This window comes from Penicillium taxi (assembly GCF_028828555.1).
Source record: "Penicillium taxi strain IBT 34144 chromosome Unknown utg000001l_segment0_segment0, whole genome shotgun sequence".
Taxonomy (NCBI): Eukaryota; Fungi; Ascomycota; class Eurotiomycetes; order Eurotiales; family Aspergillaceae; genus Penicillium; species Penicillium taxi.
In genome coordinates this window covers 5,069,057-5,093,682 of record NW_026643203.1, presented here as the reverse complement: position 1 = coordinate 5,093,682, position 24,626 = coordinate 5,069,057, and the positions used below count along the sequence as shown (strand labels likewise).

The 24,626-nt window shown below is 46.8% G+C and overlaps 17 protein-coding genes across 17 annotated transcripts; 10 read left to right on the top strand and 7 right to left on the bottom strand.

Annotated features, from left to right (window-relative positions):
• Nucleotides 1-239: 239 nt before the first annotated feature.
• Nucleotides 240-739, top strand: N7495_001848 (DASH complex subunit DAD2; the record flags this gene model as incomplete). The annotated part of the gene is made up of 3 exons (XM_057204518.1): nt 240-441; nt 515-574; nt 651-739. The coding sequence occupies 3 exons, from the start codon at nt 240-242 to the stop codon at nt 737-739; spliced, it is 351 nt and encodes a 116-aa protein (XP_057068591.1).
• Nucleotides 740-1,501: 762 nt separating this feature from the next.
• Nucleotides 1,502-1,858, top strand: N7495_001847 (uncharacterized protein; the record flags this gene model as incomplete). Its single annotated transcript, XM_057204517.1, has 1 exon — nt 1,502-1,858. One exon carries the CDS (start codon nt 1,502-1,504, stop codon nt 1,856-1,858), a length of 357 nt encoding a protein of 118 aa, XP_057068590.1.
• Nucleotides 1,859-2,307: 449 nt separating this feature from the next.
• On the bottom strand, nt 2,308-3,045 carry N7495_001846 (cytochrome P450; the record flags this gene model as incomplete). The annotated part of the gene is given in 3 exon segments (XM_057204516.1): nt 2,308-2,739; nt 2,750-2,857; nt 2,875-3,045. 3 exon segments carry the CDS (start codon nt 3,043-3,045, stop codon nt 2,308-2,310), a joined length of 711 nt encoding a protein of 236 aa, XP_057068589.1.
• A 4-nt stretch (nt 3,046-3,049) lies between these two features.
• Nucleotides 3,050-3,290, bottom strand: N7495_001845 (uncharacterized protein; the record flags this gene model as incomplete). The annotated part of the gene is given in 2 exon segments (XM_057204515.1): nt 3,050-3,160; nt 3,171-3,290. 2 exon segments carry the CDS (start codon nt 3,288-3,290, stop codon nt 3,050-3,052), a joined length of 231 nt encoding a protein of 76 aa, XP_057068588.1.
• A 17-nt stretch (nt 3,291-3,307) lies between these two features.
• On the bottom strand, nt 3,308-3,851 carry N7495_001844 (3-hydroxyphenylacetate 6-hydroxylase; the record flags this gene model as incomplete). The annotated part of the gene is made up of 2 exons (XM_057204514.1): nt 3,308-3,556; nt 3,651-3,851. 2 exons carry the CDS (start codon nt 3,849-3,851, stop codon nt 3,308-3,310), a joined length of 450 nt encoding a protein of 149 aa, XP_057068587.1.
• A 1,173-nt stretch (nt 3,852-5,024) lies between these two features.
• N7495_001843 (glycerol-3-phosphate dehydrogenase GUT2) lies at nt 5,025-7,278 on the top strand (the record flags this gene model as incomplete). The annotated part of the gene is made up of 4 exons (XM_057204513.1): nt 5,025-5,455; nt 5,519-5,778; nt 5,836-7,164; nt 7,226-7,278. 4 exons carry the CDS (start codon nt 5,025-5,027, stop codon nt 7,276-7,278), a joined length of 2,073 nt encoding a protein of 690 aa, XP_057068586.1.
• A 1,077-nt stretch (nt 7,279-8,355) lies between these two features.
• On the top strand, nt 8,356-8,815 carry N7495_001842 (uncharacterized protein; the record flags this gene model as incomplete). The annotated part of the gene is made up of 3 exons (XM_057204512.1): nt 8,356-8,406; nt 8,464-8,655; nt 8,723-8,815. 3 exons carry the CDS (start codon nt 8,356-8,358, stop codon nt 8,813-8,815), a joined length of 336 nt encoding a protein of 111 aa, XP_057068585.1.
• Nucleotides 8,816-9,724: 909 nt separating this feature from the next.
• N7495_001841 (uncharacterized protein) lies at nt 9,725-10,015 on the bottom strand (the record flags this gene model as incomplete). The annotated part of the gene is made up of 1 exon (XM_057204511.1): nt 9,725-10,015. The coding sequence occupies one exon, from the start codon at nt 10,013-10,015 to the stop codon at nt 9,725-9,727; it is 291 nt and encodes a 96-aa protein (XP_057068584.1).
• Nucleotides 10,016-10,913: 898 nt separating this feature from the next.
• N7495_001840 (uncharacterized protein) lies at nt 10,914-11,147 on the bottom strand (the record flags this gene model as incomplete). Its single annotated transcript, XM_057204510.1, has 1 exon — nt 10,914-11,147. The coding sequence occupies one exon, from the start codon at nt 11,145-11,147 to the stop codon at nt 10,914-10,916; it is 234 nt and encodes a 77-aa protein (XP_057068583.1).
• Nucleotides 11,148-12,587: 1,440 nt separating this feature from the next.
• On the top strand, nt 12,588-14,479 carry N7495_001839 (putative Golgi matrix protein; the record flags this gene model as incomplete). Its single annotated transcript, XM_057204509.1, has 6 exons — nt 12,588-12,621; nt 12,678-12,778; nt 12,830-13,249; nt 13,309-14,024; nt 14,076-14,182; nt 14,241-14,479. 6 exons carry the CDS (start codon nt 12,588-12,590, stop codon nt 14,477-14,479), a joined length of 1,617 nt encoding a protein of 538 aa, XP_057068582.1.
• Nucleotides 14,480-14,696: 217 nt separating this feature from the next.
• On the top strand, nt 14,697-15,487 carry N7495_001838 (guanylate kinase; the record flags this gene model as incomplete). The annotated part of the gene is made up of 4 exons (XM_057204508.1): nt 14,697-14,712; nt 14,766-14,876; nt 14,942-15,144; nt 15,215-15,487. 4 exons carry the CDS (start codon nt 14,697-14,699, stop codon nt 15,485-15,487), a joined length of 603 nt encoding a protein of 200 aa, XP_057068581.1.
• A 460-nt stretch (nt 15,488-15,947) lies between these two features.
• Nucleotides 15,948-17,329, bottom strand: aspD (septin aspD; the record flags this gene model as incomplete). The annotated part of the gene is made up of 6 exons (XM_057204507.1): nt 15,948-16,283; nt 16,346-16,559; nt 16,631-16,768; nt 16,837-16,918; nt 16,983-17,111; nt 17,191-17,329. The coding sequence occupies 6 exons, from the start codon at nt 17,327-17,329 to the stop codon at nt 15,948-15,950; spliced, it is 1,038 nt and encodes a 345-aa protein (XP_057068580.1).
• Nucleotides 17,330-17,543: 214 nt separating this feature from the next.
• On the top strand, nt 17,544-17,987 carry N7495_001836 (mitochondrial 54S ribosomal protein bL32m; the record flags this gene model as incomplete). The annotated part of the gene is made up of 2 exons (XM_057204506.1): nt 17,544-17,817; nt 17,950-17,987. 2 exons carry the CDS (start codon nt 17,544-17,546, stop codon nt 17,985-17,987), a joined length of 312 nt encoding a protein of 103 aa, XP_057068579.1.
• Nucleotides 17,988-18,424: 437 nt separating this feature from the next.
• N7495_001835 (SKI complex subunit WD repeat protein SKI8) lies at nt 18,425-19,667 on the top strand (the record flags this gene model as incomplete). The annotated part of the gene is made up of 7 exons (XM_057204505.1): nt 18,425-18,427; nt 18,484-18,520; nt 18,573-18,830; nt 18,883-19,046; nt 19,094-19,187; nt 19,237-19,423; nt 19,484-19,667. 7 exons carry the CDS (start codon nt 18,425-18,427, stop codon nt 19,665-19,667), a joined length of 927 nt encoding a protein of 308 aa, XP_057068578.1.
• Nucleotides 19,668-19,790: 123 nt separating this feature from the next.
• Nucleotides 19,791-20,614, bottom strand: N7495_001834 (kinetochore Spc25 family protein; the record flags this gene model as incomplete). The annotated part of the gene is made up of 2 exons (XM_057204504.1): nt 19,791-20,335; nt 20,386-20,614. 2 exons carry the CDS (start codon nt 20,612-20,614, stop codon nt 19,791-19,793), a joined length of 774 nt encoding a protein of 257 aa, XP_057068577.1.
• Nucleotides 20,615-20,864: 250 nt separating this feature from the next.
• N7495_001833 (uncharacterized protein) lies at nt 20,865-23,877 on the top strand (the record flags this gene model as incomplete). Its single annotated transcript, XM_057204503.1, has 3 exons — nt 20,865-22,158; nt 22,209-22,860; nt 22,917-23,877. 3 exons carry the CDS (start codon nt 20,865-20,867, stop codon nt 23,875-23,877), a joined length of 2,907 nt encoding a protein of 968 aa, XP_057068576.1.
• Nucleotides 23,878-24,174: 297 nt separating this feature from the next.
• Nucleotides 24,175-24,472, top strand: N7495_001832 (copper metallochaperone ATX1; the record flags this gene model as incomplete). The annotated part of the gene is made up of 2 exons (XM_057204502.1): nt 24,175-24,268; nt 24,321-24,472. The coding sequence occupies 2 exons, from the start codon at nt 24,175-24,177 to the stop codon at nt 24,470-24,472; spliced, it is 246 nt and encodes an 81-aa protein (XP_057068575.1).
• Between the last annotated feature and the right edge of the window lie 154 nt (nt 24,473-24,626).

Below are 24,626 nucleotides of genomic sequence, written 5' to 3'. Positions count from 1 at the left end.
GGGAGGAACTGGAATTGTTGTGCAAAAGAAGGCAAGTAAACACACTCTGTTGATACTTGTCTTGATCAGGACTAGCGCGTATTTAGATGAGTCAGCCACGTCACTGAGTCAGGCAAACCCCGTGACCAAAAGATGTGAGGGAATTCAATCTTCGAATTCATAAAATAAATAACTAGGAAAAAGCACATCTCCATACGCCACATTCTTCCCCTCTGCTATAATCTCTCACAGTCTCCACAATGGCGTACTCAGGACGCCCGACCTCTATGATGCCTGGGCTTCGGCCGGGCTCCCAACCCTCTTCGGCATTGACGACGCGCATTGCGGCTAAGAAAGCCGAGCTCGAGAATCTTCGACAGCTACGTGATTTGAGTGGTACTCTTGCAATTCAAATGGAGGCACTGGAAAGCAAGATTGCCACGTTGAAAGATGGCACTGAAGGTATGCTCCTTTTTCTTTTCTTTTCTTTTTCCTTTACCCCCGCGATTTCCGACCGAATTAATTTTATTCTCAGCCGTAGCATGCGTTCTTGCTAATTGGGACAATGTCCTCCGTGCTATCACTCTTGCCTCCAGTAAGCTTGAGAGATTTCCTTATCAGTTCGATCAAGAGATGAAGTACTAATTGAATCTTAATCTTCTGTTTTGCAGCCAAAGCTAGTGGACTTGATAGCGTTGATAACGAACGCCTACCAGCCACATTGGTTCGCATTCCTACCGAGTCACGACAAGGCGAATGAACGTCTTTTTGTCTATGTAGCCGACCCAAAGTACGAAATGCACAAAATACGCTGGACGTTGGACTTGGACCTGGCCTTGGAACTCGACGGTGCGAATGATGGAGTACCTGACTCGATTTTTACCCCCTTGCACTTCAAGGCACGTTCCTCAGATTAACTTATGCAAATGGGAAAAACAAGTGCATGGTTTCCCCGCATTTGAAAGGACCGTCTCGTGTGACCATCAGTATATCTTCTTCTTATTCTGAATTGAAGCGGTGATCGACAACCATCTGCAAGAGGGCAAAAGCCACCGAAGCTAAAATGAAGCCAGTTTGATCGCTTTAAAAGCCACTTGTGAAGAAGAAGAAGCATCATTCGTCAGGCACAGGTTTGACGCTTAGGCCGTGCGCAGATGACAGGCTCGACAGAGATACCAAGTGGAGCTCATCTCCCGTTCGAGGTTCCTGCAGCTCGCATTATTACTCTCTTGGGTTGGTCTTCCCACCTTTTTTGCCTTTTTCCTTTTTTCTCATAAGCGCCCGAACCACTTTGAAAATTGAAAAATGGCCCAATACATCCCAAAACAGCCCCCTCCCCGCACCCTCCAGGGGTCATCCGTGCGAGGGGTTTTTCTTATTAGTCGATGGCATGATACCTTGGTAGATTTTGGTGATACTTGAGTGGATCTTATGAGGTGATCCATTTATATTCCTCCTTGCTCCGACTCATTTTTTTGCTCTTCTTCATACAACGCTCATCTTCTTACACTTGTATACAACCATGTCTACTGGATGGTTTTTGGATTTCTGTCTGGTCTGTGACAAACAGACCCCAGGTGGTCCTTACTGCTCACAATTGTGTCGTCTTGTCGAACTAGATCGTCCCCAGGATCGAGATCAAGATCAACGTCAAGGTCATGGCCTCAAACCTGGTCATTCTCGATCTACTACTTTGGATTCTACTCACTCTACCGACTCCCATTCTACTCCGCGGCTGTCGGCTGTCTCCTCTCAATCCTCATTATCGTCACTGAGGAGTCATTCCTCTAATTCCACCCTATCCCAAGAGCTTCGAGATTATGCCAGCTCCTTTGATCCTGTTCGCGACCTCAAACGACGATTGAATACAACTCAATAAACGTCCAATTATATTATTCTTGAGCTCTCTCCTCATACTCGCCATCACCCACCTCTATGGCCATCTCCACTACTACACCACCTCACCATCACCCCATCGCTACCACTTTATCTATCTCTCTCTCTCTCTCTCTCTCTCTCTCTCTCTTCCTGTTCCCTTTACAGCGACATTGCATATCGGAAATTCGGCGTATTGAATTTGAGATTGGAACTCGATTTATCCTTTTACATTTACCCCACTCTTCGAACCTATACCCCTCAAATCATTAAAATATTGGAGTTGTGAGACAACATGGGCTCCCGGATGTACCCTATCTTCATATCTATTTGTTATTACAGAATGTAGATTAATTCAAGCTCCCAGAGCATTAAGCGCAAAGTATAGACAGATCAATACATTACTTCCTAAATTGGAGTGGGGATTCGGGTAAATGAACAGATCAAAGTGACTCAGACATTGATCAGTCCACTATGAACATTCACACCTTCTCTCTTCGCCTTTTGTCCTTCACCCCACCACTCCGTACCTACTCCCGACCCTTCCGTGTCACTATTACTCCATACACTCTGTATTGTTAAGACAATCCCCGGGGATCGTTGGATCTCTAATTTATCAATTCCGTTCTCTTGGGCACAAATCTGAACCCAGTACCTTTGTGGGATGGCCACTAAACTTGTCGGATCCGAGTTCCCTTGAATTGAGTGCCAATCAACATGCTCGCTAGGCTCAATCTGAACACTATCCAGGGTTCGCATGAAGACATAATAAAGCTCACGATTGGCCAGCAAAAAGCCAGTACACATCCGTAAATAGCGGAGCATCCGGGTGCTCCAATCACCTCTCCGGTCGGAACACGTCTGGATCGGTCCATACGTCTGGGTCTATTCCTACTTGGTATAGAGATGGTGATGCATACGTGTTACAAACCCAGATGTTCAAAATAAATACGGTGCCTTTGGGGATTGTAATGTCTCCGCAGGTGATGTCCTGAATTGATTTCTGGGGAGGGGGAGAACCAGTCGAAGAACAGTGGAATACATATGGTCAGGGGTGAACGACTCCTTGAATTTGCCTCCTTGAATGTGAGGGGATGGATGATACGTACCGGAGACGCTCCCTGACGAGTGCTGCAACGTATACACACTTTTGATAATCTTCAGCCGAGCATATGGGCTCACCAGGGCCATAGAACTAATCGTCTGACCCGCTTTTTCCTGAATTTCGGGCCGGGTGGAGAGGAAGCAAAAACTTCAGGCAACCAGGTTGGTGACGGTATCTAACCCACCTGATAGCATCATCAAGCTAATTTTACTTGGCTTCCTTGTCGAGGATCACACTTACTTGGATGCGTGGGTTTCTGGGTGCCCTTTTCCATCAGGTGCTCCAGGTCCCGGTTGAGATATGCCAGGTATTTATCCCGCCATCTGCACATCTCTGCCCTCGAACACCTCAGCTTGAAGTCAGAGCCAGTCTCAGTCTCAGTCTCAGTATCATGGGCATGGGGTTGACCGGGATCTGGACCCCTTCACCATAACCAAGCAGCTTCTCCATAAAGACATTGGACTCGACATCCAGATTGGGGACGTAACTCTTCACCAATGGTCGATTCAGAGCTGGAGCTGTTCCATTTCTGCGCCGTTTCAGCGAATTATTGTACAGGGGTGTTTCAATAGTGGCACTGGCGGTACTAGAGACAATCTATTCACCTTTTTCAGTTTATAAAGCGCTGAGATCAAGGTTCTAGGGTTTCACACAGCGAACTGAAGGCCTGATCATAATGGCTAATAAACACTTTCGCAGTGGCTGCAGAGTTCACCACGACCACAGGGATGTTGCCCAAGTGGGTCTGGTATACATGACCGATCTTCTTGGACCAGTTACGGTACTGCTCAGCGGTATTGACTCTGATCTGGGCAAGGTTTTCAATCAGAGGTAAACACGAACGGACCCCTACAAGGACTGTGATGACCAGTGAATTCCAAAAATTCTTCATAATTGTAGCAAGCAAGGAGTGCACTCATAATGGCCATGCTGTTTGACTTTGGTCTTCACAATGTATCAGCTTTGGACTATTATACATATAGATAGATGGATAATTGGCCTTTACCCAGATTCGGGGTAAAATGCAACATTTCTGTCATCCAGTAGTTGGTTTTCTATATATACATGACCATATACTAGAAGTATATAGAAAGGTCTAACCCCACACTTTTATTTCCCCAGATTATAGTTCCGCGAGGAAAGGCTCCGCTCTTCGGGGAAACGGGGTTAAGACCTTATTCTATATATATATATATATATATATATAGATTAGATTTGGACATTTTTCATACAATGGAATTTGTCTTCTCATCCCTCGTATTATAACTGAGTACAATTCCTAGGTAAGTTGCCTCATCCAACCAGAGAAGAAAGAAAAAGCAAATAAAATGTAGAAAAGAGCTATCGAGGTCTAGGTCTGTCTACTAAATATGAATCGATCCTTCGGGAACCCTGTCCTATATCCTAGAGGGGGAAAAAAGAAGAAAGCTCCACTGTTCACGGGAGACCTTCTTAAGAATGTGACATTCTATGACTTAATTGGGTAAAAATTAGAAAAAGTAGGAATCGTGGCCTGGATAAACAGGTCGAGTGGATCAATAGGTTTTATCCCCTGAACACACTAAGAAGTGGAGAGCCTCATACGTCGGTCAGCTGGTCACGAAGAGATTTGCTCCTTACTCATACTTGACCTATAAATATATCCATATAATTAGCTGGACCATCTATAGGAGACAGTGAGACTGACAATATCAATTACGTATATATAAATAGAAACTATTTTGACGTGTCGTATGGTCTCTTACTTTGTATATGTGCAAAGAATAAAATCTACATAGTCACGGGATACTAAAAGTGGACATCAGAATAAAGCCAATTGCAGCTTCTGATTGGTGGGATTTTAAATAGTAAGAAGATGACGCAGGAAGTATTTCTCAGCCTGTTTTTGGTCAATATCGGAAGGTGTACCGATAACGCCAATCCTTGCCCTGGATCCAATCCAACTGGACTTTAATTACTCCCCTTTCCTTCTCTTTCATCACTCATCATCACTCTCCACTCTCCCTCGCCATCCTAATTAAACGGCCATTCAGTCGAGAGATTCACCTCGCAGCATATCCGGATAATGGCCGCTCGTCATTCTCGTAACTTCTTGCGACCGCTGCTCTACACCTCAGCGGCTGCTGCTGCCGGAGCAGGTGTCCTTTACATCTCATACCGTCCTCGTAATATTCCTGGTCTCGAAGCCCCCGCCGTGCCTCCGCCTGGATACCATGAAGGCAAGCTGGTACCACCTAGCTTCCCCACAATCAAGTCTCGTCTAGAGCAGATACAGGATTTGAAGAAGAGCCAGGATGAAGAACCTTATGACCTGTTGGTGATCGGAGCTGGTGCTACCGGCTCCGGTATTGCCCTCGATGCTGCGACGCGTGGATTGAAGGTCGCAGTGGTCGAGAGAGATGACTTCAGCGCTGGAACCAGCAGTAAGAGTACCAAGCTGGTGCACGGTGGTGTGCGCTACTTGGAAAAGGCTGTGTGGGAATTGGATTATAATCAGTGAGCCTTGGTCTGATTTTTGAAGATCTATTTATATGCTGATCAACGTTTTTGCGCCCACAGATATGCTTTGGTGCGAGAGGCTCTCCGTGAGAGAAAGTACTTCCTGAACACAGCTCCACACCTCTCTCAATGGCTACCTATCATGGTACCCTTGCAGAAATGGTGGCAGGCTCCCTATTTCTGGGCGGGCTGCAAAGCGTATGACTTGCTGGCTGGTTCAGAGGGCATTGAGAGCTCTTATTTCTTGACCAAAAGTAAGGCTATTGATGCCTTCCCCATGCTAAAACGCGAAAACGTCGTCGGTGCCATGGTTTACTATGGTAAGATGCTAATTCCCTCACTGGAGATATATTGGAACTCGCGCTGATAGAACACAGATGGCGCCCACAACGATTCTCGCATGAACGTTTCCCTCGGCATGACCGCGGCCCTCTACGGTAGCACTGTTGTGAATCATATGGAAGTGACTGGCCTGACCAAGGATGCCTCCGGTAAACTTAATGGCGCTGTTCTGAAGGACATCATTCCTGGCAAGGACGGCCAAGAGACCCAGGAGTTTACTATTCGGGCCAAGGGTATCATCAATGCCACAGGTCCCTTCACTGATTCCATCCGCAAGATGGATGAGCCCACCACCCAAGAGATCGTGGCCCCAAGTTCAGGTGTCCACATTATTCTTCCGGGATACTATAGTCCGTCTAACATGGGTCTGATTGACCCGTCAACTTCGGATGGTCGCGTCATCTTCTTCCTGCCATGGCAGGGCAACACCATCGCTGGTACCACCGATGCCCCAACTGAAATCACCGCTCAGCCCGAACCCTCTGAAGAAGACATCAAATGGATTCTTAGTGAGATTCGTGGATATTTGGCCCCCGATATTAATGTTGAGCGAAGCGATGTCCTGGCTGCTTGGTCGGGTATCCGTCCTCTTGTGCGCGACCCCAAGAAGACCAGCTCGCAGGCTCTAGTTCGCAACCATCTCATTTCCGTTTCTGCTTCTGGATTGTTGACTTGTGCCGGTGGTAAATGGACTACATATCGTCAAATGGCCGAGGAGGCTGTCGATGAGGCTATCAGCGCGTTCAAGCTGAAGACAAATGAGGTGAAATCGGCCCCTGATATCAGTGGTGTAGGTGGCAGCGGCTTGGTGGCTGATGGTGCAGTTCTGGATGGTACCTGTCAGACCCACCAGGTACGCCTGATTGGTGCCCACGGTTACTCCAAGACCTTGTTTATCAACTTGATCCAGCATTTCGGACTCGAGACTGATGTTGCCAAGCATCTGACTGAGTCATATGGTGATCGTGCTTGGCAGGTGGCTGCTCTGTCATCTCCCACTGGTGCCCGCTACCCTCTCCGCGGCCAGCGTATCTCTCCCCTGTACCCCTTTGTTGACGGTGAAGTTCGCTATGCGGTACGTCATGAGTATGCGCAAACCGCTGTTGATGTGATTGCCCGCCGCACCCGTCTGGCTTTCCTCAACGCTGAGGCTGCTTTGGAGGCTCTTCCCACCGTTATTGACCTGATGGCGGAGGAGTTGAACTGGAACACCAAGCGAAAGGACCTTGAGTTCAAGGATTCACTCTCCTACCTCAAGTCAATGGGTCTGCCCACCAACTTTGCTGGCCTAACCCGCCATGATGTTGTGCAGGGTAGAGTCAAGGACCTTGACGTTGCCCAACACAAGTCTTCTGCTCGTTCTGGTAAGTGTAGTTCATGATACCAACCAAATTGAGTCCCTTGGTTTTCTGACAGTGATTATAGATCCCCCAGCCGATGTTCTCCAAAGTGATGCCCCCACTCCTTCGATCTCATAGGTCTCACCAGACAATAAATAGATCTGATACATATTATATCAGCTGTACAAATATAATCCTTTTTTTTGGGGTTTCATACAATGTCCTCATAACAATCCCTGGCTCAATATAGAAGACTAAGTATGTTCATGATGTTTTCCATATGAGTTGTACTTGAAGTTGGATGAGAGTAGGTCAAATTGAGGCCATATACTAGTTCTAGATGAGGAAGTACGTAAATGCCCATGCTTCTGCCCTAAGCCAATAACCTTAAAGATCGAGTCCTTGATGGAGGTTCAGACAACAACATCCCTCTCTATCTATCATCTGATCAGTCGTCCAAATCCCCACTATCTCTCTCTCGCCGTGATCACCTCATCTCTCACCTCTTAGTGTTTCCACTTCGGTCAAACATTGACCTCCTTTCTTTGAAGAACGTCCAAAGTCTGTCACAACAATATCTCCACCACCACACAATCCAGTGATAGTGTTCACTCTATGGTAAGTGTCTGTGAATTTGTGTATGACTTTATAACAATTTCTGAAGGTTGAAGCCATCTGGACTGAATCAAATCTAGTTCCAATCCTGAGTACGCTCTACCTTTCCACACCATGGCAGTCAATCTCAGTGAAGTAACTGGCCGTCTGGTTCTGCTCTCCTACCTGGACATTTACATGTGGTCAGTCTTCGAAAGCCACCTCTACACCATTTCTATCATGATTCATATCCTGGCTGGAGAACCTGATAGTCTCATCCTGTACCTCTCCATTATCTTCCTCATTTGCTTTTTCATTAGTTTTCCCCTACGACAAGAGCTGAGACGGCACCTTACGTCCAGCTGGGTTAACATAATGAATCTATATCTGATTTGGATCTACCCTAGCTACTTTCGATATGAGATCCCCCAAGTTCTTGGTGTTTCATTCAGAATAACCATTATCTTACTTGTTTACACCAGCACAATTGTTTTTGTCTGGTCAATCTACGGACATAAAGTGACGAGGGTTTACTGGAGCTCGGCAGCCTTGCGAATCTTTGTAACGCTGGTATATGTACTGCTGGGATATCTGCTTGATCATTACAAGGTGTCTGACATGATGCAACCTCCTCTCACCTTGCGTATCATGATTGGCATTATCTTTCCTCTGGTGAGTTTCATCTGAAATGCGTAGGTGAGATGAAGTCAATATTGATTGAATATATAGCTCGTCACGACAGGGCTCTGTCACCTCCACTCTGCCGGGATGCATCTCTTCCAGCTGCAGATTTTTGGTTCATTCAAGAATGTCCCAATCATTACACACTCACCACAGTGGGTAGTCTATCCTGCTCTCTGGCTCTTGGCTTTGGCCATTGCAGTGGCCATTCGTTGTGTTTGCGCGATCATAATGCCGTATGTAAGTTTAAATCATCAAAAAAAAAAAATCCCTCACACTTTTCCATCCCTCCAAATCACTTATACAGTGTATAAATAATATGGCCAAGACTAACACTCCAACCAGGGCGTGGTCAATTTGTGTTCGTTCTGTGCAACTGTCCCAGGTGGCATCTCCATAATCCGAAATAAGTATGTCTTGTGGAATTCCTGGGGAAAACTCCACTGGCATAGCGGAGACACAATTGTGGTGATTTTGATTTCAGGATTGGTAAATCAGCAGCTGATATATGCTTCATCAGGCTCAATACTAACATGTTAACTAGTTCATGATCGGGATTATTTCGGCCATGAAAACAGTTTTTTCAGGATTTGCTGGTTGGTTTGATTGATGCAGTGGTAGAGATCACGGGTTAAGCATAAAGGGCAAGCCCATAGCCAATATTGATATTGTCCCTTCATATCTCTATATCTCCATATATTCATACCTACGTGATAAATGGGAAATGGCTTGAGAATCCACTGTCTTACATTCTTATCGACCAGTCGGAATTATGCTGCGGGTCCATGCATGTCACACAGCGCGGCTCTTTTAATACTTTCATTTATTATACATTATCATGATTAATAGGTAATGGGGATCTTATGTGCGGAGATGCCCGGATGCATGCAGTCCCAACAGGGATCTAAAACATGCCTATAATGCACCAATCCAGCTGCAGTTCAGGCTTCCGAAGGCGAAACTGCCTGCAATTATGCTCTCCCCTTTCCCCTCTCTTCTTTTTCTCCCCCCTCTTTAAATAATTTGGAAAGTTGGTGATCTGACCGGCAGAACCTTCATGTCCTGAGAATTATAGCCTATGAGACTTCATAAACATGGTCCACAATATGATTGGGAGAAAGTGTCGGTGTGGTGGTTCCTTCTTTTGGAAAGATATTACTTCTTTCTGCTTCATGCTTCTTCACCGTCCTGTAACAAACAAGGACAGTATGCAGATGATATACCACAAGATGCGACTCCTTCTGTGCTGCTGCCCAGAAAGCAGAAAGGCCTGACTCTCTCTTTCCCGGGAGCCCTAATTTTGAAAAGGCTATTTCTGACAGGCTGTTTTGGAAGGGCCATGGTTACAGCTCCAGAATCGAGCCACAGCCCGTTGGGCCACATCACGGCCTCGAAACCGTTCCATAAAATAATTGAAGAGAGGAAACTCATCCCAACTAAGTATATATGTATCTGGTTGATCTTGAATTCGATTCCAAAGATCAGTGATGGCAGCTTCAAGGATAGCAGAAGTTTGAGGGTCCACAGTGCCATCTTCTGAGTTTCGAGCACATTCCAAGGCTTGTTGAATGGTAGCCTGATCTTTAGAGGAGTTGGGCATGATGGAAGAAGTGGCGTGGTATGGACGAAGTGGGGTGGTGGTGGTGCTTGTGATTTTTAATTTTTTTTATTTTCCTCTCTTTTTTTCCCTTTAGGGCCGATGGGAATGGTGAAGCGGGTATAGGATATTAGAGGTAGTAGAACCCAAAAGGAAGTAGATTTGGAAGATAGGCAAGAAGAAAATGAAATTCAGTATGCGACCAGGCGGAAAAACCGAGTCTTTTCAATCCTCAAGTGGAGCAGGGGGGCAGGGGTGGGAAAGGGGGGAGGGGGAGAATAAAAAAAAAAGCACCCGTTGGAGTTCCGAGATACTGAGAGTTTTGAGTTCATCATGGGATTGCTGCACAAACAGGCACAAGTCGGAGTTTATACCGAAATGGTATGGATGGATAAAGAGCCTGGATCCATAAAAAAGTAGCGACATCAGGCTTGTATGGAAAGTTATGGAGACTTGGAGACTAAGAGACCATTTAGAGACGAAGAGTGTCCACAAGAGTCGGCCGAAGTGGGAAACATTCAAAAGAAGACGGCTGAACTGACTAGTCGTTGAATAGAAATCAAAAAGAAGGTTTGAAGTGGGAACGTCCGCCATTGAATGGCGTAACGGTTTTTTCGGAGCGCCAGGCTAGAGTCGAACTAGTGAAATGGAGCTAAAGAGGATCAAAACTGGACCAACGAACGGCATCTGATTCGTAGATGCAGTATAGGGTTCAAGGGTCGGAAGTTGGGTCGCTTAACAATCAGATTATTAAATAGAAGGACCAATCCAGTCTCATGAAGAGTAACGGTGAATGTGCCGGTCATATTTCATGCAACTTGTGCATCAGTTTGAGTGGGGATCTTCTATGATATGCACAGAATAGTGAGGCTCATAGACTCGGTTGGCTCTTCCGGAGTACTCATAGCTTTAGCGCTGTTCCTTGTGAAGTGACGGTAGGTAAGCTTCGTGAGGGGCGGTTGCAGATCCCGGCCGAAAGCTGTCGGCAATTTCGAGAAGCTTTGGTTGCCTTGGTTGCCTTGCTTGAATGGACACAGCTGGCAATCCTATTTAGTGGTAGAACAGCATTCGACTCTGGGCTCTCTCGCTGGTGAGATGGTAAGATCTGCAGGGTCAATGGGATAGCCGCGTCCATCTCCACCAATAAAGGCTCCCATTCTATGAAGCATATGAGGAGAGCTGGAATGATATAGGGGGTTTCTGAAATGTTTCTGAACAGTTTCCAAACTGTTTGGGGCCTTTGGGGCCGTTTGAGGTACCGCTAATGAGAAAGTTTCATAATGTCTCGGCAACGCGGATGAGAAAGCAGTCATGATATTATTTTGATAGATGATCGGACTTATGTCAGCAAATGAAATAACGGGAACTCGAACGAGTATAGATTGCCTTTAGAAGGTTCACGGGATGAAGAGGAAGATGTGTGAGGTGGAAGGAGATGAACATTCGTAAGAGACGGGAAAGCCTGAAGTCACCTCAATAAATGCCAGAAAAAGCTACTCCGCCGAGATTTACATATCCATCCTCCATCCACTTGTTAAATAGCATACATGTATATATGTATATTCTTCTCAATAAAGACGGGAAATTTGGAATGGAAAGTATACCGCGTAGCTTAAAGTATTCGGCTTTTAAAGTAGGCCGATTCTTATTAAGTTCTTCTTCTTCTCACGGCTTCACCTCGGCTTCACATGGAAATTAGGAACTAGCACAGACTAGGACTTGATCGACTTGAAGATCTATATTCAGTATCTACGGGCATCGGAACTATACATAGTAACGGGAGACATCTCGAGTAGTGGCTGAGTAATTTGAGGATAAGGTAATGATTCTGATTTATGGCAATTAAATTGGACATTGGTTCCAATGTTGTCTTTGGGCATCTTATATACCGAAATCTAAGTCAGTAGGAGATCTAAAGCCTCCGAATGTCATAGGTAGGTACGTAACTATCTATACCGTGATTTAGTATACCGGGATGAGGTATAAAGACCCCTAAGTGCCTAGTTAGGTATATAAAGTAGAAGTCTGAAGTATACATATGTATGTTCTGTACCTATGTCCCTTTCGGTATTCTTCAATAACTCACTTTTGCTGTAGAATATAGATGGAACAAAATGTACACGGCTCTTTAATTCCCAATTCGGACTAATGTTGATAAGTAAGCACTAGATCTGTCCTTACCCAACATCCCGAGTTCCTCTATGCTAAAGGATAGAATCAGAATCAGAATCAGAATCAGTAGAATAGTAGAATAAGAATAATAGGGGCTTCAATTCTACTGTTAACTGACTATTCCGTTGAATTGCTGGAAAAGAGACCAAATGGCCCACATCGAAGGATTTACTCGTACGGAGTACAGAGTACATACTTAGATATGAATGTCATTATTATGAGGATACTTGTGATTTTTACAAAATATAGTCTATATGTAATTGATCCAAGATGAATAAATATTTCAAGAAACAGATTAATCATCGAGGGCGGAAACTCCCTCAACCGCGCTAGGAGACGCTGTTGACAAGCTTCCTTCGAACCTCAGCCATTCGTCACCCTTTTGCATCCACAACCGCCCAGAATGACTGGAGAGAACCCCTCATCTGCGGCTCAAGGTATGATCATTGGCAAATTCCACTGATGACTGCCGCACTCACACCCCCGCTACCAGGCGCGAAATCCAAAAAACCCAAGAAGAAGGGCGCAAAGGCCAAGGGCAACCAAGCCACCGATCATCCAGAACCTGCCAAGAATCACGATGATACCACTCTGGTAGTTTTCGATCTACCCTTTGTCCCCGTGACTGTTTGTTAACCATCCCAGGATAATCGGGATGAACTAGGCGGCTCTGTAGAGACTTCGACCACCGGCGGCACTGAACCCAGTTCAGAAAACAATGGCGCACCTACAGAACGCGCTGGTGATTCGGATCCCGCCGATGATACAGAACGCGCTGGTGATGCCCATCAGAAGAATCACAACCCCGCACCGTCCGATGCCGAGCCGAAGGACCGGTTTGATGCGCTCGTTCGCGAACGAGACTCGCTACGAGCGGAAGTCACCGACATGCGGAAATCCTTAGAGGGAATTCAATCCAAACACAGGGCTGATATGGAGGCCTTACAGCAGAAATTGGACGACTCCGATACCAAGAAGGAACATGCAGAAACACAGTACCAGAAGCTCATGGAGCGAGTGAACACAATTAGGTCTCAGCTTGGGGAACGGCTCAAAGAGGATGCGGTACGTGAAATTGTCTTCTATGACTTGCGACTGTTTTGCTCATTTTTATCAATTTACAGGAGGAATTGGCCAACGCACGGTCTCAAATCGAAGAACTTGAAGACGACAATGCCAACATGAAATCACAGCTTACAGCCAAGTCTACGGAAATAGCAGAGCTTTCGGAAGAGTCGGTGCAAAAGTCTAAGGAGATCTCCACCCTTCGAGATCGATTCAATTTGTCTCAACAAAATTGGCTGAAGGAGAAAGAAGAGCTCATGGCGCAGGAGTCGTATCTCCAGGCTGAATTTGAACAAGCAAAAGAGGCTATGCACAACTGGGAAATCCTAGCCATGGAGGAAAGATCTATTCGTGAGAATTTGGGGGAGAAGGTTGTCGATCTCGAGGAGCAACTGAACAACCTCAACAATGCCTATGAGAAAGCCTCCACTGAACGTGACAGCCAACAATTCACAGTTGATGGGCTACAGCGGGCATTGCAGGAGATCCAATCAGCCCGAAAGCAGGAGCTGCGGGAGCTCGTAGAGAGTTCTGATTCCCAGTTGGAGGAGTTGAGAAAGTCCCTGCGAGAAGCACAGCAGCAAGCTACGCATGCCGATAAGGGTCTTCAATCTGCACAGGATGAATTGGAACGAGTGCGGCCATTTGAGAAAGAGGTCAAGGAGAAGAACCTGCTCATTGGAAAATTGAGACATGAGGCTGTCACGCTGAATGACCATCTAACTAAGGCCTTGCGATTCCTCAAGAAGGGGAAACCAGAAGACAACGTAGACCGGTGAGCCTCTTTTTGCTTCGAACCCACAGGATCAGAGTTGACTATTTTCAGACATATTGTTACCAACCATCTACTACATTTCCTTACGCTGGATCGGTCAGACCCCAAGAAGTTCCAGATTCTCCAGTTAATTGCAGCTCTTCTGGGCTGGGACGATGGTATGTGTCATCGGACCCGCCGTTTGACCTACTTTCACTAACCCAAATCTCCCCACAGAGCAACGCGAACAGGCAGGCTTGGCTCGACCAGGAACTTCAAACATATCTGGCAAGCTCCGAGTGCCTGGCACACCCCTGCGTACCCCCAGTACGACGAACTTGACGGACTTTATGGACAGCGCTTCAAGTAAAGAGACGCTGGCAGAGTTATGGTCCAACTTCTTGGAGCGGGAGGCAGAGGCTGGCAAGATAAACATCCCAGGACGAGGAAGTCATGCGGGACCGGCTAACTCATAGCCTTTTTTCAATTTTCAAGTTAATAGTGCTAGTGATGTTGTCTTAAATAATAGTTCAGTAGAGATAGATATCACCGCCTTCAATTCTGCCGGACGCTTACATCGTTGTGCAATACAACTTTCTCCTATGTGTCATTTCTATGCATTTGTTCTCGCCCTTACGTGCTGTGTATTACTGCTCTCGATATTCATTTGTCGGCCGTCGTTCTGCATTTACAATGTCTTCTAGTGCTGGTATGATAATATCACAACAAGGCGATTATAGCTAATTTATGAACTCTCGTCAGTCGAAAAGTTTCGCCCTGTGGTGGTTTCCGGTCCCTCTGGTACTGGAAAGTCCACACTACTCAAACGTCTTTTCGCTGACTACCCCGACAAATTTGGATTCTCAGTATCCCGTTAGTCTAGTCCACACACAGCACGAAAAATAGATATAGTAAACTGACTATGACTTGTCAAATAGACACCACTCGCCAACCTCGCGCTGGGGAAGAAGAGGGTATCTCATATTATTTCGTGACCAGGGAGAGCTTCCTGGATCAAGTATCCCAGGGTTTGTTTATAGAGCATGCGCAGTTCGGCGGCAACTACTACGGTACAAGTGTGCAGGCCGTCAAGACTGTAGCAGAGAAGAACCGGATCTGCATCCTCGATATTGAAATGGAGGTATGTGATTCCGATACTGCCCAGCTGTGTCTACGAGGCGTCGAGTATGATTCTGACCATGTTAATGCAGGGTGTCAAGCAAATGAAGCAAACTCAGCTTAATGCCAGATATCTTTTCTTGGCTCCACCATCCGTGGAAGAGCTGGAAAGGCGACTGCGCGGCCGTGGTACCGAGACCGAGGATAGCCTGAGCAAGCGGTTGGCACAGGCCAGGAACGAACTTGAGTACTCTCGACAACCTGGTGCTCACGACAAGATTGTGGTGAACGATGACCTGGAAAAGGCGTATGCCGAGCTACGGGATTGGATCGTGGATGGCGGCAAATTCGGAACATCGAACTGAATTCACCAGTTATAACTAGCACGAATTCAACTAGATCCTAATACAGAAATCGCAATATCAAGGGGACCTCGGGAGGTTCGCCCTTATCATAGGAATACTGTTAGGAAACTAGAATCCAATAGGGGAGCTTCTCGTCGGAGCCAATTAAAGGGACCACTAAGTACATGGAATAAGACTAGGAAAACTGGATGGAAGGCTCTTTTTTCTCAAGTAAAAAGCCCTTCGCTTTCAATAAAAAAAAGCTTAGGGGTACAGAACAGTATCAGGAATAGAAATGGGGAGGGGGAAAAGGAAAAAAAAAAAAAAATAAAATCAATGGGGATATCTGCGAGGGCATGCTGGCGTCGAATGAGACAATAATGTTTTCGTCGTGTCCCGCGGGTTTGCTATCGTTGGCCTTAAAAGCGCTCACTTCACCGATTGAACAAATCCAACGCCGTCCGAAAGGAAGGGAGAGATATTAGTATCCGTTCATGGCTGCGCGTTGCGAGTTACGGCTGAGCTCCCGGTCCGCAGAGGGGCTAATGGGACGACTGCCACCGGTGTGAGGACCAGCGCTGTTCTCCTTCAGAGCCAAAAGCTGCTTGGCACGGAAGGTCTCATAGTGAATCTGGCTGGTGGTCTCAACCAGATCCTGCAAGTGGGTGCGAGTCAGGAAGTTGCGCAGGTAGACGAACTCGCAGTGGTTCTCATCTTCAACGTTGATGACACCCCAGCGGTTCTGGCGACCCCGAACTTGCTTGCCATCGACAACGATGGTCTTCTCACTGCCGACAACAGAGAAGGGAATGATATCCTGTTCGTTCATTTTAGAATTTCCGTCAAAAAAGATTGAAAGATGTCCGGCGCTTTTCGTACCTTGATCTGAGAGTTAATGGCCCGCTCCTCATCATCCAATTCGTCGTTATCGTAAGGGTACATCTTCAGGTTGTGGAAGGCGAACTCCTCCTTAATGCGCTCCTTGAATGCCTGACGCTCGTCGAGGGTCAAAGAATCGGACTTGGCAATGACGGGGACAACGTTGACGACATCGGACAGCTTCTTCAGGACGACGATATCAATGGGCTTGAGACTGCAACATGAATGTATGTTAATTGATTTGATTCGAGGTAGGTTGATATTCGAGGAGAGGGAGTGACTGACGAGTGGCCTGAGGCCTGGATGAAGAACAAACAGCAGTGGATACGGGTATCTTGGATGTAGCGCTCACGCTGAGCAGTGAGTTCCTTGCGGAGGTACGCCGAGTGCTGATCCTTGATGTATTTGACAATTGGGTCCCAGCTAGAAAGCATGTTAGTCCGGAATACCGCAGACATCCTCATGAACAGAGAATGAGGAAAATATCCTACCAACGGTCATTGTTGACCTGGTCACCATAACCAGGAGTGTCGACGATGTTCAGACGGAGACGCACACCATTCTCCTCGATGACTAGCCGAACCGTTAGTCATTGCGCTCTCGTGCGCATTTTGAAGAATCCTCCATGGCAACGTACTGTGTGATTCAGTCTGGATCTCGGTGGTTGAGCGCACGGGCTCATTGGGAGTAAGACGACCCTTGGAGTCGATTAGGTGGGATGCGAAGATAGTGTTGATTAGAGTAGACTTTCCCAAGCCGGTTTGACCTGATGAAGGTGAAAAAAGTTAATGTCATAAATCCCCGGATGATTGAGAGCACAAATAAGAGGGAGATTAATGCCATACCGACACACATGACGTTGAATTGGAAACCACGCTTCAACAGCTTCCGCTCGATCTGGGAGGTGATGCTGTCGAAACCGACATGGCTGTGGGGGAAGACGGTGGGCTGCTGACCCGAAACAGCACTGGTAGCGGCGGCCATGATTGTAATTGTGCGTAGAAGAGGTGATGATAAAGAAGCAAGCCGTGAAGTTCGAATGCCCCTTAAGTTAAGTTGTTGTTTCCCTATCGAACTCAGGGGGGTTTGAACTAATCCTAATCGGGACTAGTATGGTTACCTCCGCGCAAAACGATTTTCGGCGCAACTCTTGAACTTTTGTATTATAATATACCCGTCCTCTCTGCTTCTCATAACCATGGCTCTACGTCTCTTTGCCCAGCCACCACGGCTATTCCCTCAATTTACAGCTTTCTCCTTCGCCCTCCCTGTCGCCATTACTATTCCTCCCCTGCTGGCCGACCTATGGGAGTCCGTTCTCCGTGCCGTCCCGAAAAAGAAGACTTCCCACATGAAGAGTCGTCATCGTCAAATGGCCGGAAAGGCATTGAAGGATGTACAGAGTCTCAATAAGTGTCCCAGCTGTGGTCAGATCAAGCGGGCCCATTTGCTGTGTGCCAACTGCGTGAAAGGTACGTAACTCGGATATATTGCGCCACACTGCGGAATGATTGAAGACTCGCTCTCATGAAAGAGATTGCGGATATCATATTGGACTTCATACAGAACATAGAAGCCAACAGAAGCTAACCGGAGTCTAATAGAAATCAAGCAATCGTGGAAGTCGGTGGAAGCCGCATGAGAACCATGATCGAATGACCAACGACACCTTGATAACTACGAGTACAACTGTCTGGATGTTTGAAGTCTTGGGGTCTTGAGGACCAATCTGCGTGTATTTCTAGAATTGGGATGTGTTTATATATCTGCTGCTGCATGGCACTTGGCGTCTGGTTGGGGATTCAAAAACTTGCGACTTATTTTACCCGAAAGTCCAAATGGACTCTGAATTGAATTGAACGAACTCCCCAAATATAAAAGAAGTAAATATATCAAAAACTACAAACTACGTAGGTAATTCGTTGATGTGAACAAAGTCCAACGAATACGTTTTTAAGGCGGAAAACCATGCCTTAACTCTCACTTCTCCCCAAAAAACGTCATGGTCTTTCTTGCAAGCTACACAACCCCATTTTCGGAGAACAACATTCCCTTAAGCGCATACAGACGGCATTGACCATGGTAAATCAATACAATGTCGCGTCATTAATTGAATCTGCAGCTAATAATCTACATAGTCGAGACAATATCTCGCGTGGGGCGCCGCGGAGAAAGGTGAGTGATGAGTTCCCTAATGAAGTCTCGCAGTCTAGCTAATTTGGCGCAGCGCACCCCGCCGACATTTTCTCAGTGGCAGTGGGAGACAAGCAGGTTCTGACCGCTTCTGGTGGCCCCTCGATCAAGGTGCACTCAACCGTAGACACGGAATTTCCCCTGGTCCAGTCTTTTGAGGCTCACAAGGTGGGCTGCCACCATGTGGTGACCGATGCCTCGGGTAAACACGCCGTGACTACTGGATTCGGAGGTGAATCTAAGGTCTGGTACTGCGAGGACGGCCATTGGTCGGAAGACCTTCCATTTTCAGGTGATCATTCTGCTAAATGAGAATTGCCTCATTATGCTAATAGAAACTACAGCCTTGCTAGCCAATGAAAACTTGTGGGCTTCGGTATTTTCTCTCGATGCTCAGCTTTTGGCTGGAATTACCCCCGAAGGCCGCATTGGCTTGTGGCATATGCCTTCTTCTAACAAGGCGCGAGACTATGAGACCAATGGCAATGTTGGTACTTGCATTGATATGGTATGTTCTCCAATTACTCTCCATTGGTCTGTTATTGAATTATATAGTCTCCCGATCAAAAGCTCATTGCCAGCGGATACGCCAATGGTGCTGTATGCATCATAAAGACTGAAGATGGTCGTATGCCGTTTTCTCTTGCAGGTGTGTGATGCTCATTGCCAACTTGCTACCGAATCTAATAAATCTACAGGTCTCGTGAAGCCTGTTCGTACCGTAGCCTTTTCCCCAGGTGGTCGACTCTTGGCTGCTGCTGGAGACGCTGGAGTCATCGTACTTTACGACACCACATCTGGTGAACAGATTGCTACTCTGTTGGGCAATACCGCGTGGGTCATGTCTCTTTCATGGAGTGATAGCGGAGAGAATCTTCTTAGCAGGTACAGTTCATATCATGAAAATAAGCTCTTAGAAGTGAGCATTCAACTGATAATATATAGCTCATTTGATGGCAAATTAAAGGTCTGGAATGTTGAAACCAAGACCTGTGTTGCAACAAACTCGATAAACTCCAAGGCAATCTGGAGCGCGAAATGGCTGCCCAAGAGCATCAGAGACAACGCATTTGTGGCTGCAGGCGCACACCGGAGTGTTGCATTCTATCGCGAAGCCACTGGGGCTTAGAAGGAGAGCTGACCCAAATGATCGGAGGACGATCTACAATGAATGATGCCTATGCGTAGAGCTCAATTAACAATTCTTATTTCATATCGTAAAAACACCACAACATCCCTCTGATTTTCTTATTCAATTCATTGTCTCTACAAACAACTTGCGCATTCGCTTAAGGAAGGCCCCGAAGTCTCGATCATCGTTAACTAAATCAACCACGCGCTCCAAAGCCTCCGGATTCACCTTGGGCTTCGTGCGAGACACTTCGTAGTCGCGACTGGCGGTACCTAGTTCAAACCAAGCTTCAGCCTCCCAGTCCTTTTCGAGAATATGGCTGTAGATGAATTTCAACCGATCCTCGCGCCCTGCCCCCTCGATCCTTAAACACAGATAGTCTTGCCAAAATTCCAATTCAGGAAAGTTGAGCCTAGACTGCGCATCCAGATGCTTTGCATGAGTTTTCTGTGCCTCTAATTTCTGGTTGATGGCCTGTTGTGTTGCGGCAATCTGCTGCTTGAGACGATCGCGCTTAGCAAGACGTGCGTCGCGTTCCAAAGTGATGGATGAGATAGCTGCATGCATCTCAGCTGCCTCAGCTGCTTCCTTTTGGAGAGTCTGCTCGTGAGTTTGGGATTTCAAAGTGACGATCTCAATATCGCGTTGTCGCATTCGCTCGTCCTCTGGATTTGAGTTAGTCTCATGGTCAGGAGGGGACAGGATAGGTTCCTACCTTGTAACTCAGCGAGGTTGATGTGAAACTGATTTCTCTCTTCCAAGACTTGTTTACGCCCTCGTTCGATGAATGCGTCGAATTTGGCAGTGAACTGAGCCATGCGGTTGCGCAGATCCTCAAACCCAAAGTTGATATTGGGGAGTGAGTCCGCCATAGACGGGGCATCTGCTGAGGCAAGGGGAGGTCGCATGCCGCTAGTCGATAGGGAAGGCTCGAAAGAAGACATGATGTATAGAAGAATGGGTATATCTCCTCAAATGCGGTGGTGAGTAAAAGATGGGTCGTAACGCGTGAGAGATCAAGAGTTGTTTTGTTGTGGTTGTTACCACAACCTTATCGATAAGCAAAAAAAAACCTGTGGTTTACTTCATCTTTGTAACTTCACCTTTCCTTGGATTCAACTCTCCTCTATTTGTCAGTCCTCGATATGATCTGGCTTGGACTTTCACATCTTGTAAGAGACAAAGCTAGATCTGATGGATGAACATCCTGATTGTGCTCTACATTACGGGCATGTCGGTCGAGCTGTCTATATTCCGGAGTCAAAGGCTTGGACATTTTCGCGCTCCTTCGCGCGACCTACCCCGATTACATATACAGGAATAACGACGAACGCAATACCGTCGCCTCATAATGTTTCCAAGTCTGAAGTGTACGGTCCTTACGGTCGACCTCCAAACCAAAGACTGATTTCATATGCACACCCTGATCTGGCTGCACACTGGGTCTCGATTCATGACGATGCCCTTTCCAACTTCGTTTCAGTGACATCAGATTTCTATGACCCCCAAGTCTCTACACTCCTTGACCTAGGATCCGCATGGAGTATCAGACATTTTGATATGGGAGCGCGGGTCTCCATTGCAGCAGCTGTGACCGGTGACTGCAGTACCACCATTACTTTCCGCCTCATGAGAGCTGATACGGTCAAGCTCACAAATCAAGGTCTTGTACGTGCGCCAGCCATCGGCGACTCAGAATCGACCGAATGGTCGACCCAAGGAGCCCGTATTCGTCAAATTTGCTTTGCGCGGCCTGTGGAGGAAGAGGAAGAAGGCGCCACTTGGATGGCTGCTCGTCTCACGGAGTCAACGGTTTTTTTCCGGCCTCTATACCGACAAAATCCAGCAGCCATGCACATATATCACGATGATCCAGCCGCATTTCCTTCAGATCTCCGCAACTCTAGGCTTGATGCCAATCCCACAGTGGAGATCTTTAGCTCGTATACGGGCGGGTTCCCGCATGCGGACGTATCATTTAATCCGTGGTGGCAGAGACAGGTGGCTATTGTTGATAGTAGAGGCAACTGGAGTATATGGATTATATCGGGTAAACTACGAAAGGCTAATTGGCTTGTTACGCCGGGTCAGAAAGGCTCACTGCCAATACTTGACTCGACCAACGCCAATAGTCCGCGACATGATGGATGGGCATCTATTGAGTGGGTTGCTGATTTCTCGACCATATTAGTCGCTGATCGCCGCTGTGCTATGCTTTTCCAGATGGTAGGGGAGGATACCAGATCCAGCACCATTGAGCTGTGTCTAGGCAAGCCTTCCGAATGGATCTTGGATATGCAAAGAAGCAGTCAAAATCCATCTCACTTTTTTATTCTCACTACAACCCGACTTCTCTGGTTTGATGTTGCAATGTCTGTTCCTAATGCAGCGGGTGTACGGCCACCTTTACGACCGCATACAGCCTGGTGTCACTTTCGAGATGTCGAGGACACAACATTACGGATCAGCGAGTTGTTGGTCAGAAGTGGTATGTTCATTTTGGCTCCCTTGGTCAGAAGTAGTTGCTAATTGAATCAGAACTGCATCTGGTTTTATACTCCCGTGTTACAGAGGTCGTGCAGGTGTTTCCATGTCCAGTTACCACGGATGAGGGCGCGGAAACAGTTGCAGTCTCTGATCCTTTTCTGCTTTCTGTACCCTCGATCAGAGACCCTTCTGCCCCCGAGAAGAGCACGCGCTATTCAACATTTATCTTCAAAGAAGTCGGTCATTCTCCTGGATCCGCCTTAGTAGAGGAGAGCTACAGCCCTAATATGACACTTGTCAAACTCTTCTGGATCGACTCTTCTCTTGCCATCCATGAAACGTTTTACAAGGGTCCAGATAAGGACCCGGATGAACAGGATACGTTTGCCAATAACAATAGCATTCTACATGTCACGCGACATTACCTACCCCGGAAGGAAAAGGATGTCGCCGATGACAGTAATTTCGTCGTTGATGATTGGGATGATTCTGTGGTTGTTCCACGGGTCATACCCATGGCGGTGGCTTCCACAGAAGTTGAAGAAGACCTGGAATGGACTGTGGATTTTTCTCGAACATATAATCTTGCCGTGGCAAATATCACGACCCAAAGTGGTGGACAGTCCAATTTTACATTTGATAAGATGATTGACAACCTCAAAAGCGAGGAAGATTCAGCTGGTTGGAGGGCAAGTGAATCAATGTAAGTTCATTTCAAGCTTGTTGACTTGATTCCGTAATAAGCTGACAAAAAATCAGACTCGAACAGTGTGGTGGCCGACCTATATTAGATGACATCGATCAGAATTCCCAGGACTTGGAACAGCTCGTCTCAATGGCTCTGGCTGGAAACCTCAACTCTCAAGGCAAATACCCATTTATGCTCCTCTCGATGCAGTTCTCTCATGTGTTTTTCGGTATGCCAGCTATTTCAGCTGGGAACCAATTCGGGTTGAATCTCCTGGAAACATACGATTATCTGATCAATGAGTGGATAACAAGTCTACCAAATGACACACCCAATCATACTCGCCGAATGAAGGAGAAAGTAGTTCGTGGCATTGCCCTTGATATCATCCTGGCACGCCTAATCCGCATTTCCAACCGAACTAGCTATCAAAACTCATCACAAGCGATCGAATCTGTTGACGATGATCAGCAGATGGAGGAACCTACAACGCCTCGTGATATTGGAGTTCAACTCTCTTCACAATTGCACTCCAGCCAGAGCGTGGTTGCTAGGGATGAGGCCTCCCAGCCCTGGGCTGACAAAAAGGCCACCTCTGCCCCATTGTACTACCATTTGTCTGCATTCACCACGTTCAAGAAGCCTCGTACGACGGCGCGGAATGTCAGTAGTCTGCTCTCTCATTGGCAGCCGGGCTCTGACCCTTCCACATACGTGCAACAGAGTTTGATGGTTGGTGAGGATCGGACATCGACACCGAGTACTCCTAAACATCGGACACGCAAGAGACGATCATACTCGCAATCGCAATCAACTGCAGTCGATGCGACATCCCTGCCTCCAACCCCCGTCGTGCCCATATCCCGGGTCTGGGGCACTCAACCCGAGCATATACTATCATCTTCACAGTACATTCCCAGCAGTCAGCCCCGGAACGAAACGATGAGTCAAACAGAAAGAGGAAACTTCGGAGCGCGTGAAGTCAAGAAGAAAACGGCAAATAAGAAGAAAAGAAGAGCAGCTGGATTCTGAATAATTCTGAAGAGTGAAGAAGAATAATGAGAGAAACGAGGTTTTGCGAAATCCACTATTATAGACAAGTAAATGACCAATCGCAGAATTCTCTCAGAAAGGAAAGATTATAAATATAGAATATAATCACGTAATTTGTTCCCTCTTACACTTTACTTCTTCTCCATATTCCATACCTGAGTACTGAGGTCTACACTCCATACTTCGTGCCCGCCTTTTGTTTATCTTCCTCTTTCCCCCGCAGCCCCGCGATTCTTCACTTCCAACTTCCAACTTTCAACTTCCCAACCTACAAACATGTCGGACGCAGACCACCAGTACAAGTTCAACGTTTCCATGAGTTGCGGTGGCTGCTCTGGTGCGGTGGAGCGTATTTTGAAGCGGCTAGATGGTATTCCATCCTACAAATCCCACTAGTCAAGACTTATCACTAACTCCTCCAGGTGTCAAGTCCTTCGACGTCAACCTCGAATCTCAAACAGCACTGGTCTCCACTGAACCGACCATATCCTACGATACTGTGCTAGCTGCCATTAAAAAGACTGGCAAGACAGTCAATACTGGCGAGGCAGATGGCCAGGTCATGAGCGTTTGAATGAGCACGGTCGCAGGCTCTAAAGCGCGCTATGACACGAGTGGGCTTCATCTGACAACTTCTTGGTTGCATTTAATATATCAGGGCTGACGATATTGTCGTAGGTGATTTTGGAGCATTTTTATGAATAATATTGGCAATGCATAGGAATGTA